The 14,812-nt window shown below is 48.0% G+C and overlaps 4 protein-coding genes across 4 annotated transcripts; 1 reads left to right on the top strand and 3 right to left on the bottom strand.

The window, feature by feature from the left end:
- Positions 1-448: 448 nt before the first annotated feature.
- On the bottom strand, positions 449-4,797 carry LY89DRAFT_258216 (uncharacterized protein). The gene has a single exon (XM_018206253.1). It carries the CDS (start codon positions 4,301-4,303, stop codon positions 770-772), a length of 3,534 nt encoding a protein of 1,177 aa, XP_018064685.1. The 5' UTR covers positions 4,304-4,797; the 3' UTR covers positions 449-769.
- A 125-nt stretch (positions 4,798-4,922) lies between these two features.
- Positions 4,923-7,812, bottom strand: LY89DRAFT_689610 (phosphatidylinositol 4-kinase-like protein type II subunit alpha). Its single transcript, XM_018215938.1, has one exon. It carries the CDS (start codon positions 7,598-7,600, stop codon positions 5,291-5,293), a length of 2,310 nt encoding a protein of 769 aa, XP_018064684.1. The 5' UTR covers positions 7,601-7,812; the 3' UTR covers positions 4,923-5,290.
- A 380-nt stretch (positions 7,813-8,192) lies between these two features.
- On the bottom strand, positions 8,193-9,914 carry LY89DRAFT_740056 (uncharacterized protein; the record flags this gene model as incomplete). The annotated part of the gene is made up of 4 exons (XM_018220542.1): positions 8,193-8,772; positions 8,828-8,981; positions 9,027-9,773; positions 9,824-9,914. 4 exons carry the CDS (start codon positions 9,912-9,914, stop codon positions 8,193-8,195), a joined length of 1,572 nt encoding a protein of 523 aa, XP_018064683.1.
- Positions 9,915-11,332: 1,418 nt separating this feature from the next.
- LY89DRAFT_626823 (glycoside hydrolase family 92 protein) lies at positions 11,333-14,807 on the top strand. Its single transcript, XM_018211124.1, has 4 exons — positions 11,333-11,876; positions 11,925-12,082; positions 12,214-12,859; positions 13,000-14,807. The coding sequence occupies exons 1-4, from the start codon at positions 11,781-11,783 to the stop codon at positions 14,752-14,754; spliced, it is 2,655 nt and encodes an 884-aa protein (XP_018064682.1). The 5' UTR covers positions 11,333-11,780; the 3' UTR covers positions 14,755-14,807.
- The last annotated feature ends 5 nt before the right edge of the window (positions 14,808-14,812 follow it).

Raw genomic sequence — 14,812 nt, 5'->3', positions numbered from 1 at the left:
TGTACGAAAAGCTCGACTTTGCGGATTTAGCGCATGTTGCGCAAAATGCGCCATTCGCGCTGTTCGCACTTTTCGCGCGATTTGCGGGAACCTCATATACTTGAACGATTTCTTTTGATAATGTACTAGCACTACACAAAATCACCAGGAACAGCACGGTACCCGGTATCTCTCCTTAACCTGCCTGCGGCCTAAGAACCGTTGATCCGGCGTTGGCAAATAAGTTTATAGGTCGTCACGAGATAACTTCATTTAGGGGCTCGCTAGATGTCGGGACCGTAGAAGGAGATTCGGGAATAATGTAAATGTACCTTGGTAGTGTTACTCGAAAAAGATCCTGCTCATAGAGCAGTTGCCCCCTTTGTAGGACTCGGATATAGATGTTCTTCGAACCAAAATGCAATGTCAATAAAAATTTCACATTCAGTTAGTCACAGCAAAACCATTTCTTTATGAATGCGCAAAAATTCAACTTCATTTCATGTCAATGTCAGAGGAACGCCTAGAGTATGCATCTGTCCTCTGTACCTGGGTACCCGTAGGCCCACATCTAGATATATTTCTCCAAAGACCAATCATCTCATTAACGGGAAAATAAATGCAGGAATGAAGACCAGCCCCACGCTGAAGAAGACGCAGACCGAAAAACCTGTTGTCCATCCGAAAACTCCTGCCATATGTCTGGGTTTGTACCGTATGCCGTGCCTCTATTGTTCGCTCAACTCCATTTCCAAAAGCAAGAAAACAAAGGAAAAGAAAGGGGAAAATTCTACTTAAACAAGCTCCTCAGTTCGTCCAAACGCGATCGTGCTAGCTCTGCTTTGTCGAAGCGACCGCGACTTTCGCTGTCCATGCTTAGGTGTGCAAGTTTTCTCTTCTTGTCTTGCAAGATCATCATCTTTTCTTCGAAGCTGTCGTTCATGATGTATCGCACTGTCTGGACCTCTCGCTTTTGACCTAGTCGATGAACACGATCGACGGCTTGGGCTTCTGCCGCAGGGTTGTATTGGGGTTCCATAACATAGACCTTATTGGCAGAAGTGAGATTGAGGCCAAGACCACCAGCTGTGATGGAGACAAGGATGACGAGAATGCTGGGATCGTCGCGGAACACGTCCATTGCTTGACCACGAGCAATGCGGGACATCTTGCCGTCGAGTCGACAGTAGGGAATGCTGTTGTCTTCTAGTGCGAGCTGAATGAGATCAAGATGTGCGGTCCAGCCTGACAATACAACGCTCTTGATAGGGGGTTCGTTAGGCGCCAGTTCCGATTCTCGTCTGGATGCAAGAAGGTCTTGGATCAGAGCTTTTGTCTTCGTGTGAGGACCGCTGTAGCCATTGAGCTCCTTTCCATGCTTAGCATTGAGTTTAGACTTAAGTCGTGACTCTTCTTGCTCCTCGACTCCTCCTTGTCTCAGAGGGAAGTAGAACAGCTTGATATATTGTTGACAAATTGGACAATTCATTGTGGATTGACCTTGTGCTGCCTCCTCCATGTCAGCCTTGTATCTCTTAATACAAGTGTTGCAAATGATGTGGTAGCATGGTGTCATATGTCCAATGATCTCATCCTTTGCCTCCCCATCTGCTTCTGCTTCGTCAGGACCAATCTTCCGCAGACAAGTAAGACAAACATCCGCATTTGTCTCTCTCATCAAGTTATACATATCGTAGGCCTGCTGTGCCGACATGGCTGGCCGATCCTCTTCATCATCGCTGTCCAGATCAATCGCAGAGTCCTTGCTTAATCCATTCATGACCTTCAAGTCTTCCTCGCTAAGAAGATCTCTGCCATGAGCACAGATCAATCGAAGACGAAGAATTGACTGCAAAATATGGACATAGGTCTTTCCTCCGCTGACGTTCTTCTCTCTCTGACCAACAATGACCTTGACGCGATCATTAGCGTTCTTAGCAAAGATATCGTAGATAACCCGCTCTTCAGCACTGAAGTCAAGCTTAACAAGGTGATCGTGGCGTGCTGGAAGATCGATTCTATCCTTGAGACGTCGAAGAGTGATGCTGTCTACCAGTAGTCGTAGTTTAGGTATGATTTCAGGATCGCACATCTTGAAAGGGGCCATGATCCATTGAGCAAAACCACGGCTCTCGTCAAACGGCTTGATGCGTAAGAAAGCCATCAAAGCACCCAGATCCTCTAGACGGTTCTGAACTGGAGTTCCAGTCACAGCCCATCTGCGATTTGCAGCCAGGCGACAGATAGATTTTGACTGTTGTGTTGACTGCTCTCGAATGATATGAGCCTCATCCAGAACAATTCTAAACCAGTTGATCTCCTCAAGCGGGTAGACGCCATGCTTCTTTTGGGCTCGGTGTTTGAATTCGTGACCAATGGAACCATAGGTGGTAATGACAAGATCGAACTCAGCAAGCTTTTTGACATCTTTGATCCGGTTGGGTCCATGATAGATATGATATCTGAGGGTACCAGGCTTGATATGCTGCCTCATTTGTTGCTCCCAATTGGCAATTGTGGAAACAGGTGAAACAAGCAAGGTGGTCTTAGCATTCAGGACAAGAGGAGTCTGCTCAAGCTTCGGCAGAGCCACCTTCCCCTTTCGTGAAGGACAAAGATCTCGATCGTCTTGTGATGCACAAGGAGTCTGCTTTGCCCACTCCTGAGCCTCAACATCAAGAGTCTGTACTACCAGAGCAAGAATAGCCAAAGTCTTCCCAAGACCCATCATATCAGCTAAGATACCACCAAGAACCTGTGGCGGACTCCGACGTTCTTCTTGGCCAGTGATGACATTGAAATATGTTTTCTCGCCACTAGGAGATATGTTGAGTCGCCACAAAGAGTTATTGCATTTCTCATCTTTGCCAAAAACACGTTCTTTCTCCTTGTTGGTCATGAAATAAAGACCTTGTTTTTGATGCTTCAGAAGCTCAGTCGTGATACGGGGGTCTGCTTCCATCTCTTGGAGATTTTCAGAACGTTCTAAATTATCGAACATACCAATGATGTCGTTTCGGATCTCCTCAGTGGTACGTACTGGTGCTTGTGTACGAGAATAACCAACTGGTCCTGATGAAACATTCCGAGCAGGAGGTTGAGGAGGCTTTTCGATGGTATGCGGATTATGCAGTAGGACACCAGCCTCAACAAAGAGAGGAGTTCGAAGCCAAAGTTGCTTTTGAGAAAGGAAGCGGCCAACCTGGATAGCGTGCTTCTTGGGACCATAAACATTGAGATCGAGAGGGAACCGACAAGATACATCAGATCCTGGAGGTAGATCACCAGGTCTCCGTGCTCTGGTAAGAATTCTTGCTGCTGTCCGAATGCCAAACTTCGAATCCAAGAGAGGGACTAATCCGATAGCTGTATTTACGTCGAGGCAACCAATAGTCCCCCGGGTGCTATCAACAGCATGGACCACGTTAGTCTTGTCGCCATGGCGTCTGCGTAATAAGATCTTGACTTGAGGCCAGAAACCATTGGACACTGCCACAGAACCTGGCTTTGGAGTTGGGACCTTGAAGACATTGATCTCGGATCCTTCGATTCGGCCGTAGCAAACCTCTTTGTCGTCCGAGCTACCAACGACTTGAACATCGTCGTCGTCTTCGATTGAGATATCCACAGGCGCTGTACCTCTCGCAGCAACTTGCTTTCGACCTTCCTCCTTCTGTTCTCTCATGTACTGTCCCAACACCCCGCCCTTTCCGCCACCATTAAATGTGCCTTTTCCCTGCTCCTCGCGCTCGTCGACTATCTTTCTTCGCTTTTGAGGAATCATGTCCCGGTCCGCTACGTTGTGCACTCGTTCTAGCATATGTGCCATGCCTCTCATCTGTCCGTTGCCATTTGCGTAGGCGGCAAATCCATTCCCATTTGTACCATTTGGTCGCATGTTCTCATTGCTGGGAGAAGGGGTAGGACCATTGTAATGTGAGCCTCCGGGGCTATCGAATTGAAAGGTAAGATTGCCATTATTTGTTCCATTACTCGTACTCGAAAAGCCATTTGTGGCGTTGCTCGAAGGGGTAGAGTGGAAGCCTCGCGGATTCAACAAGGCGGCAGGATTCCATTGCTGCTGCTGAGGAAAGGCGGGTGTTCCGTTGGCAGTAGTGGGGACATTGTTTGGCAGTCGACCTGTAGCAAGAAGATGTGCATGAGCGCCATGTTGGTGAGAAGGCAATGAGGTGGGTGAAGGCGAGTAGATGTGACTGTCCCGACGAGGCTCTGAACTTCCAGGCCCCACCAGAAACTGCGACGACGCTGAGTTTGAGGGCGAATAGTATGGAGAGGTACCATTTGAATGATTCCAAGAAGCCATGTCTGCGCGGTCATCCGTGATCTGCTCACGTTACGGTCGCATGCAGAAGTGATGTTGTGCTTGCGCCGTTTGTCCCAAGTACATCCAGACCTAGGAAACGGAGGGGTGGTTGAATCGAAGATACATGGAGGAAGGTTGGAAAGCGAGAGTTGACGAAGATCGCTAGCGGCAGTCGGTATCCTGAAGGAAAAGGGTGAATGGCGTCGCAGGTCGTTTCTATGAGAAATCAAGTTGCTTTCTTGCGATTACAGCTGGAGTCTTTTGTGATCGATGCCGGCTAAGCCCGCCGATAACTACGGTCACGTCCACGTCCCAAGGAGTTCCTGGTATGGCGTTTGGGGCTTAGTCAGAAATTTGAAGGCGAGTTTGAAAATATTTTCTGTCAAGAGATCATAGACTCGATGTTCTTAGGAGAAGAGGTTTCGCAGCTTTGACGGTATTCATCTGATCTTCGTTCACAGTCTAGGCTTTTTCGAACTTGTGCCAAAGTTCTTCTTTCTTTTTGTGTGAGCCGGTTTCATCCAACAAAGTCCCCTTTCACTGTCTCCTCAGGCAAGAAGAAGGGAATTTCGGAACGGAAAATGACAATGACTCAAGCATTTCTAAGCAACCTACAATATCGCTGGCTTTCGTCCTTGAATAGTTCAGAACCCGTAGCTTTGATCATCTTGGAAGTTGCATCACCCAATAAAAGATTTTCGATTATTCTTGGCAAGCGCGCTTCTCAATAATCAATCCGAGGGAACGGAACCGAGAAACCGGAAGTAAATGTCCTATTCAGGAGAATGATACCTTTCTCCAAATAGGACGTTCCATCCGCCGATCGGACTTTGGGTGGGATTGGAAAAACAACGAAATGCCATTCATTATTTCGCCCAAGAGATCTATAATTTCTTCATGCACGCATGCTCAACGCCTCATTCTCCCATTTCCCCATCCGTACCTATAGTACACCAAAATGCCTTTCCTCTTTGCCTCTTACCCAGTCTAACACCAAGTAAATACCGGATTTTTACTCTTAACAGTCTCAAGTCTCTCCACAATCACTTTTCTCTGATTCCCTTCCATACCTTCAGCGGCAGCATACCCCAGATCACCTTCTATATCATCACCATCGTACAACATCGGAACTTTACTTCCTTTTCGATTTGAGAATGAGAAGCGGCGATTCTCGGTGCGCGGTGGATAAGGAGGCGTACGCGATGGTCCATCGTAACTCATTCGACTTCGTACGTGATTGAATGTAGGACGCTCTGAAAACTTCACTTGTCCGTCCTTGGAAAATTTCCTACGAGATCCAGAATTCATGATATCGAGAGGAGATGGAGACCCGCCATCTTCGCTGTGGCGAGGACTGGTAAGATCAAATCTATTTGGATTTGGAAGCTCTGAAGATGGGCTTGCAAGACCGAGGAGGTCTGGTTGAGGGGCAGACGAGTTGGCAGCGCTAATATCCATCTCTTCCGCTTCGTGTAGATTTTTGTTGAATAGAGGATCATTCCGTCTCCGCATCTCTGCTGATGGCACTCGCATTGGTACCGCAATGGGGATATCGACCAAGTCGTCCCAAACACATACTCGGGCTCTCCTAGTCAGTTCCAAAGGTCCATGATCAGCCAGCTTGAGCGTCTCAACCACATTCCATGCCTGCCCTTTCATGACAGCAATTTGCCTTGCAAACATTCTTTCTTGGAAATCTGCATCCTGACTAAACACTTTCCGTAGCTCCAGTTGTGTCTCGCTCCACCATTGCTTCGACGTGAGAAGTGGCAAAAAGTGATCTCGTGTCTTTTGAGAAAATGGCTGGCCAATTAGTGAGACAGGCAAGAAGAGCCATCCAAAGGGAAAGCTTCGCCACGCATCAGGATGTTTCCACGGCCATGAAAGGCTGTTATCAATCGCTCCAACAACCATCTTAGGTCCACCCATCCTTGAAGGGGTGACTGATCTGCTCCTAGCTTCCATAGGCTGCTGTACCCGATAGGGGTGTGATTTTAAGGGTATGCTGCTATCAGAAGTGTTTACCAGTCGTGGTGCGAGCTCTTCGTCCTCTTGGTCTCGACCTCCATCCATTTGTGGAGGATCAGCGACAATCGTGACGTCTTGGTTCTCATAATCCACCTTGATCATCCAATTGTCCAACCCTCTGTCAGTGTTTCTCATAATGTAGTCCAGTATAACAAGCTTCTCCAGCTGTTCCCTGAATGACTGTTGCAATTGCTCCGTCCATGCGAATCGTTCTGGTCCGCCGATCGGCGGAGTAGAATTGGCAGTCTCATCCTCATCATCAGACTGGGCTCCATTTGGTCTGCAAGTATCTTTCCAAGCTTTCTTCTTCTTTGGTGCATCAGAAGGTCTGTATCCCCCGCCATGATCAGGCCAGGGGTGTTCCCTGAGAAAAACATTGGCATCTTTAAACCCTTTCAAAAAGACCTGAAAGCTGCCCGGTTTTGATGGGAAAGGCTTCTTCTTCCTATAAAAATTCCGTCGAGCCCAGAAATCGTAGTGGAAGGATTTCGAAGATAGGTAAACAATATCCGTGTAAGGAACCAAATTCGTTCGTAACCGACAGTCCAGAGTATATGCCGCTGCTTCAGACACGTAGCTGAGGTTGGGAATAAGACATGCCCTTCCAAAGCAACATGGGAACAGATTCCTGTGTATCCATTTGTTCCATTTAGGGTTGCCTGCTGCGTATGGTTCCTCATCCTTCGGTTTGAACACGCCCACAACCTTTCCTTCACTATTCCTCGCAAAATAGCTTCCAGAACTGCCTTGTGTAATCATCTTCGGGTGCATACCTTGCTCAATTGCAACCCTTACGCTCTCCACCACATCTTCGAATTCCGACTTCGACATGCGCCCCGGGTCGACATCCAAAGCCAACGTCTCAGCCGTAGCAGGTCTGACACCATCCGGAGCCTGAAAAACAGAATGGTGAATCTCCAACTTCTCTTCCTCGGTAGTCTTCCCCTTGACCTTATTTATCTTGAACTTGCTCGCAATCTCATCTGCCCATCTCTCCAAGCGTGCATTGATAGCCTTGATGTCCACACCAGAGGAATTGCTCCTCACCCGCCGTCGATTTCTTGGTCTGCGATTCGTAATAGGGGATGTCGTGCCATCAGTGTACATGCCACCATGGGGCCGTGGCTGTGTGATAGATGCAAATCGTGGAGCGGAAGCAGGTTGTAGCGATGCATAGCTATTTCCCAGAGCTTCGTCGTTCTCAGAATCGGAGTCCTCGGCTTGAGCTATGCGGGCATAGCCCGTTGTAGGAGGTCTGTCCCTCGGCATGTTGGATTGAGCTACCGTGATATGCTCATGGTGGGAAAATGGCGTGTTGGTGGAGTTCTAGTAGACTCTCTTTGTCTTGCCTAGAAACTTGGATTTACACGTTGCTCGGAATCGCGTCACCCTTGTACAGCCTTACAGGGGCCAATAACGTCACCTGATCTGAAATCTCTAATCACAGACTTATCGTGGAGAAACAAAGTCTCACGATGTGTTCAACGGCGTTTCTAGGCGATCTGTTATGTGGACGTCTGTAGGAGGGGCTTGTTGTGAGTCTATTCTGAAAAGCAGGCGTTCAAGATGAATTTTGCCGAATGTGTGAAGCTTCATCATTATCGAAACCGCGAAAACCTTATATCAAATAATAATACTTATATCCAAGCTTCTACAATATCTAAAGAGTGACTTCGGTAAGAATTGAACACTTTCTAGACAGTCCCAAAGACATATCCGGGTATCGCCACAGAGCCAGCCATTTTAAACCATTGAACCTCCCTAGACACCAACACAGAACCATTACCACAGACCTCCACCCATATCCTAACCGGAACCTTATCTTACAAACGCCATAGTAAACATCCACATGGGGTATGAATCAAAATGCGACACCAACACTGTTTCTTCCTGGTACATGTGTTGGTATGGGCTCCACTCTCCACCTCCCATTAGGACCCATCTCCTTCTCACCAAACGTCCTTACTTTCGTCAATTCAAGACTCTTCTCGTTCCTTTCAGACTCAATTGAGAATTGTCGTATCTGAACATCTCGCTTGTGTCCAATGCCAGGACTCGAATCTGGGGTCCAAGTCGTTGGGATAGTTGGCTCATCTAGTTCGCTTTCAAGCGTGCTCACTGTGCTGACTGTAGAAGTGCTGACTCGGCGAGAGGACTGTTGAAGATCGACGCATTGATAGAAGCCCTCTCGGCTGGTCAAAGCCTTAGGTGTGTTGGTGACTGAGTCGAGGGAGCCATTGCGAGCGTGCTCATTTGAAGATGGGAAAAGCCAAGTTGATACGCGGGAGAATGACTTCTTCTTTCGGAGTGGAGGAGGTGATTGAAGTACGAGAGGTAGAGGTGGGGGTGGAGGAAGTGAGCGTTCAGGACGTGATTGGGTTCTTGAAGATGTTGAAGAAGGTGAAGGTGTGGTGAATGCTGCTGATGCTTCCGTAAATGACCTGCTTTCATTAGTTCTAAGGTTTTGATCACGGCTTGGTTTGGGGAGTGGCTTACTTAAGACGCGTGGGAATATGAACTGTCTTAGTTGGGGCCGTTCTGGGCCGCTGATCGGCATGAGGAAGAGCAACACGAGCAGCAAAAGATGGTGCAGTTGGTAGCGTCGGTACAGGTGTGAATGACCGGACGTCAGGTGGAGGTGGCATCGGTTCTATAAAGTCAGAAATGTACACTACGACGGTTTCGAGAAGGTTACCTTGACTCTCAGAATAGATGCTGTCGGCCCGACTCAACGCACGACTCGTTGGTCGACTATTCAGGTAGATACTCTTTCTTTCCTCGATAATCTCTTCAATGTCTTTTAGACGTTGCTCCAATTCAAACTTCTCATGAAGAGCCGACTTGACCCGTTGATACGCAGGTGGCTCAGTCATCGATCTCAGGCGAGCAGGAGGTGGTGGTTTCGGAAGCTCGGACTCTAATGCTGCCAGCAATTGCTGTGTACTCAAAGACTCAAGTCGTGGCTTATAGTGAGCTGTCCATTCAGAAGTACCAGACGTCCCAGAGCTGGAACGGACGGGTTTCCGCGGTATCCGAAAGGACATTGCAGAGTCGGATCTTGAATGTGTAAAGGCTGGTGGTGGGAATGGCATCTCGTTCGGCACATCCTCGACAGGCCCGAAATGGGACAATATAGGGGACAACTGATTCTCAGGCATGTAAATGCTCAGTTCCAGAGGTCTAAACCTGTCAGTCCTCCTGGGCATCGCGTTCTCGATATGTCGAAACTCCGTGGGAGCCCCGATGCGCGGCCGGCGCGGTCCATTATAGGCATTGAAAGTCCTTCTCACAGAGAAGCTACCGCGGCTTGATGCGCGGGATGCGAAACTCTTCGTCCTCTCGACCCATTCACGACCTCTTACGCCATCCTCTTGAGGCTCCGGAATTGGCGGAGGTACGAGACGTGGTTGGTGATGCTCAATTCTCATGGGCTTCTCAATGCCTGATATTATTAAGACATGCTGCTACATGCAGGAGTTTGATAGTACTTACCACGTGTAGGCGCTTGCTGCTCTCTCAACAAAGGTGCACAGCACTGAATTGTCTCTGCCAGAGCGAGGTATGCATCATCCAACAACTTCATAGCCGCGACTTCGCACCCAACGAGCGCATCTCAAGAAATCAGAAATAACGAGAGAAAGAAGGATGAAGAAGCTTTAGAACAAAGTTCTTCATTGGAGAAAACCGAGAGGCAAGATAGAGAAAGCTGCTAGACTGACCATGTGCCCTTATTCGCTCAACGTGATATGTGAAGTGGTTGCATATCACGCAGGCGCGCGACCTGCCAGGAACGATGATGTACCAATCGGTAGGAAAAGTTTGTCTCTCGACAGCGGTTGTGCTTTGCATTGAGAGGCTCATGTTCAAAGAAGGGATTCTTGGCTTGTCCTTAATTCTCGGAGTCGTGCCACAAATGAATATGATAGGACGCGAGAACTCCTCGGCGGCAAAATTGGCCCGAACAAGCACCTGCTTGCCGCCCAATAATATTGTCATGCGACGGAATTGCAACGGACTCTGAAGCTTCATGTAAAGAGTCGGCCTGGTAGCGATGACCAGTTCGCAATTCTGGGTGGTGGCGTTCGTGTCAGATTGTGTGCAGAAGTTTAGATAGATGTCTGCCAGCGGGAATGCCGATGAACTTTGGGCAGAGCATTATGATCGTCCACGTGATCATAAATAATTCAAATTGATTTTATTGTAATTGTAAGAAATAAACAATGAAGCAGGTACTTAGGTAGGTATAAAATTATTCAGCATGGAGAAATGTTTGCTGCCAGAGACCTCCAATCTTGGAAGAAGGAGGTCTCACGTGAGGCTTCCTCAGTGGAACTGCCCAGGTGCCGTCGAGGTTCCCAGCAGCCAGGTTTTTGCAGCTTCATGATTTTCGCGGCCGACTGAACGATTGCTGAAGAGGATTACATAGCCTCAACCTCGGTGCTTCCCTTTGTTCTGCTGACACAAGGAAAAGTAAAAATGGCGTGCTGAAGAGTCCAGGCCCAAAGTGCAATGTGGCTGATTTTTGGTAGCCAACTGCAGCAAACCCCTTGTTAACAGCGCCGGAATAATTATGGAATATTTCTGTGGAAAGACAGGAAACAGTTCAAGAATTGAGTTGACTTGAGAGTCGGAGTCTCCAGATCCCAAAATATATCAATGACATGATGCACCAGCGGTCCAAAAGGGGGGATCTGCGCCTCCAAGATCGGGGCGTCTTGGCAGGGCTGAGGCTTAAACTTTGCCATCTGCATGGACTTCAACCAACAAAACGTAAACATCCACCAGCCGACAGTGTCAGCACCAACGTTCCAGAAGCACAAGCGACATCAGCTGAGGCTATATGCAGACGCACATTGCGCTGGAACGTAGTGAAGGGCGTAAGGGAATCCTTCGGCAATTGTCCTCTCCAGAAAAAGTTTTCTCCTCGCTGGCAGACATCGAAGCACTTGAAAGAGATCTGTGCGACGTTCTAGGCACATGGCTATATGCTGCAGGGTCACTGGCCTCTACATTATCGAACACATGAAACGATGCATGAGACTTCCCCTTCTCCGTTCGCTGTCCATTCTTTTTGATTTGCTTGCGCCGCTATTGGAGAAAGCTTCTTCAGGCTGCTGCATCTCTTCGTCAAATCGTTCCTGCGCGCCTCTTTTGCTAGCACGGGGCTGTACTCCTCGGAGACTTTCCCAGGATCCCAAACTTGTGGCTTGTAGTACGAGCGCTGTTTGTATCACTCACTCAAATATGTGTTATTCCCTTCAGATGTCGAGTTCCAAGGTTGAATATTCCAAATTTATACAGGGCACGTGATAAGCCTTAGGTTCAAAGTGACGAAGATGGAAGGACCAGCTGTGAATCTTTAACCCACATTCATTTGATCATACACTGCAGCATCTTTTAGAAGTATCATGGAAGTGCGGATCATCGGAATTTTCAGTCCTTACGGATCATGTCTTCTCCTCCTCGCCGGTATTTGCTGCTAACAGCATTGCTGTGGGCGACGCAAGTATCGTCCACGGATCTAACACCATATGTTCTTCCTTCTGTAAGTAAATCTGGGCATAGTCTAGTACCCGCACTGATTGTTTGCAAGACTGGTGAAAATAGTGGCAACACATTTCCTGGCGTGACCACGCCATTTGGCATGGTCAAGCTTGGACCAGATGTCTATAATGGAGCCGACGCCTACTCTGGGTATGCTGGATCTGGAGTAGTGACAGGCTTCTCGATGATGCACGAGACTGGTACTGGGTAAGAAATAAAATTCTTTGATCTTCATTCTCGATAGCTGTCGATATCACAGTATTGCCTTGCGAATGACAGTTTAACCTTCTTCTGTTCTTATTGTCAGGAGAAAAGCAAGTGCTAACCACATGCTGTAGTGGTGCGCCAAAATACGGCGTTGTTTCTCAGATGCCAATCAGTGGGGATATCATCAATCCGCTGAATGGCCTCAACGATACTAGGGCTTCTCCAGATGTCGACTCTGTAGGGTACTATAAGAGCTCCCTAGGGTCAAATATCACCGTTGAACTCACTGCAACACCTCGAGCCGGACTTTACCAGTATACGTTCCCTGCGGGAACTGTCTCCAACATTGTGGTAGACGTCTCTCATGTTCTGCCATCCTACAGAAAGATGGGACTCTCTCAAAACTATCTTGGTGGAAGTATATCAACTTCTCAAGATCACTACGAGGGATATGGAGACTACAATAATGGCTGGAATCGAGCCCCAGACTGGCGGATCTACTTTTGTGGCTATTTTAATGACACCGCCACTGTCAAGACTTTCGTTGGACAGAATAGTACTGCAACTGCATTGGCTGGTTACAATTCTTCTCAAACTGTGACATCCTCGGCGAGGTTAGGAGCAGTCTACACCTTCAACGCTACTGCGATAACTTCCAGAGTTGGCATCTCTTTCATCTCCACGACTCAGGCTTGCAGCAACGTCAATGCGCAAATACCAGCAGGTATACTGTTACCATCAGTTGTAGCTGATACCAAACAGGTTTGGAATGATCAGGTAAGCTACTCTTCTGGAACAATACTGCCAGTACCTCTCGCAACATGGAGACACTCCATCCATGCATATCCCAATCGCTTTCAGGAACATTGATATCGATCGCTGAATCATGAAAAGAGTGTGCTGACTCCAAGAATCAGGTACTGTCCAAAGTCACTACTACAGAGACGAATCTTAAAAGTCTACAACTCCTCTACAGCTCAATGTACCACATGCATCTGCTGCCCTCAAATCGGACTGGGGAGAATCCTCTGTGGAATTCAACTGAGCCATACTACGATGACACATTCACTACATGGGATTTATTCAGATGTACCTTTTCATTGTTCCAGATCTTCCAGCCAAGTATGCATGAAGAATACATCAGATCATTGATCGATATCTTCCGCTTCGAAGGGTATATGCCTGATGCTAGATCATCAAATTTCAATGGTGCTACTCAAGGTGGTTCGAATTCGGACAACGTGCTTGCCGATGCTTATGTCAAAGGGGTGAGAGGAGCTGTGAATTGGACAGCGGGTTATGAGGCGATGGTCAAAGATGCTGAGGTCGTACCGCCGAACAACAATGATCCTCGTGATCTCTCTTCATCGACGAAGGAAGGACGAGGTGCTCTCCCAGACTGGTTGCAACTTGGATACATCACACCTAAATTTGGTCGGTCAGTTACCCGAGCCGTGGAGTACTCGGTGAACGACTTCTCTTTGTATCAAGTTGCTACAGGTATTGGTCAGAAATCAGATGCAAAGAAATACTTGGCTCGATCACGGAACTGGCGCAACCACTGGAACCCGAACGTTACATCTCTAGGATTCACTGGCTTCCTCGTTCCGAGATCTCAAGCGGGCTTCTTAAAGCAAGACCCGTTGTCTTGTGGAGGTTGTTATTGGGGGGATGCATTCTACGAGGCTCTACCATGGGAATACAGCTTCAACACACATCACGATATCAATACCCTTATCGCACTTTCTGGCGGGCCAGAGACATTCATTAATAAGCTAGAGATGGTGTTCACACCTGGCATCAACACATCCGGTCGATCGGCAGGATTCAACAATACTATTTTTAATCCTGGCAATGAGCCTAGTTTTACTACTCCTTACCTCTATAATTATGTTGGCAGGCAAGACTTGAGTGTTAAACAGAGCCGCAACATAGCAAAAAGCTATTACGCACCGACACCAGGTGGGCTACCTGGAGATAGCGACGCAGGAGCAATGGAATCCTGGTTATTATGGAACATGCTCGGTCTCTATCCTATGGTCGGTCAAACTACCTTTCTCATAGGCTCGCCTTGGTTTGCAAATACCACTATCTCTCTCGGCGGTGGTCACAACTTAGTTGTGACAACTACAGGAGGTTCAGATACCTCATATTATGTCCAGTCCTTGCTCGTTAATGGCAAGCAGTGGACACAGTCATGGCTCACATGGAATGATGTCTTTGCAAGCGGCGGAACAATGGATTTCACCCTTGGTCCAACGCCGGCGAACTGGACGACAGGAAACCCACCCCCAAGTCCAGCCAGTGAGTTTCAGCAGGATGTTAATCCGACTACGATCGTGCAGCCAGGAAAGATCACTATGGCTCCAACCGCTGCGGAGCTCACCAAAGAAGAAGACAAGCGGAGGAAGTTGAGAGATATCGGATTGGGGATTATGGCTCTTGCAATCTTTGGATTCGGGTCCGCGCTCCTGCTGGTTTGGTGGTTCTGGTTCAGGAAGACGGGTCTTGTTAAACATCAACGCGGCGAGGAGGCAGGCATGGCGGTACAATCTGGGGATGATGATGCTAGTCTCGCCGAGAAGAAAGGCGAGCAGAAGGGAGTTGGTGGTGTTGTAATAGACGCTCTTGTTCAGCCAAGGGCAGAGGAGCATGGTGGAAGAAACAGTTGATGAGTTATATACTCATGCTCAACTGTACATATATGCAGAAAACCAGCTAGAACATAAT

Source organism: Mollisia scopiformis (assembly GCF_001500285.1).
Source record: "Mollisia scopiformis unplaced genomic scaffold LY89scaffold_26, whole genome shotgun sequence".
In the NCBI taxonomy this organism is placed as follows: Eukaryota; Fungi; Ascomycota; class Leotiomycetes; order Helotiales; family Mollisiaceae; genus Mollisia; species Mollisia scopiformis.
Note: the sequence above shows the minus strand (reverse complement) of the source record. Positions and strands in the feature narration are given on the sequence as shown.

Coding starts and splice junctions, on each gene's coding strand:
- LY89DRAFT_689610 (XM_018215938.1), bottom strand. CDS start 7,600: ATGCCGAGGGACAGACCTCCTACAACGGGCTATGCCCGCATAGCTCAA.
- LY89DRAFT_258216 (XM_018206253.1), bottom strand. CDS start 4,303: ATGGCTTCTTGGAATCATTCAAATGGTACCTCTCCATACTATTCGCCC.
- LY89DRAFT_626823 (XM_018211124.1), top strand. CDS start 11,781: ATGTCTTCTCCTCCTCGCCGGTATTTGCTGCTAACAGCATTGCTGTGG. Junction 11,877..11,924: donor CACCATATGTTCTTCCTTCT/GTAAGTAAATCT, acceptor ATTGTTTGCAAG/ACTGGTGAAAATAGTGGCAA. Junction 12,860..12,999: donor AACAGGTTTGGAATGATCAG/GTAAGCTACTCT, acceptor TCCAAGAATCAG/GTACTGTCCAAAGTCACTAC.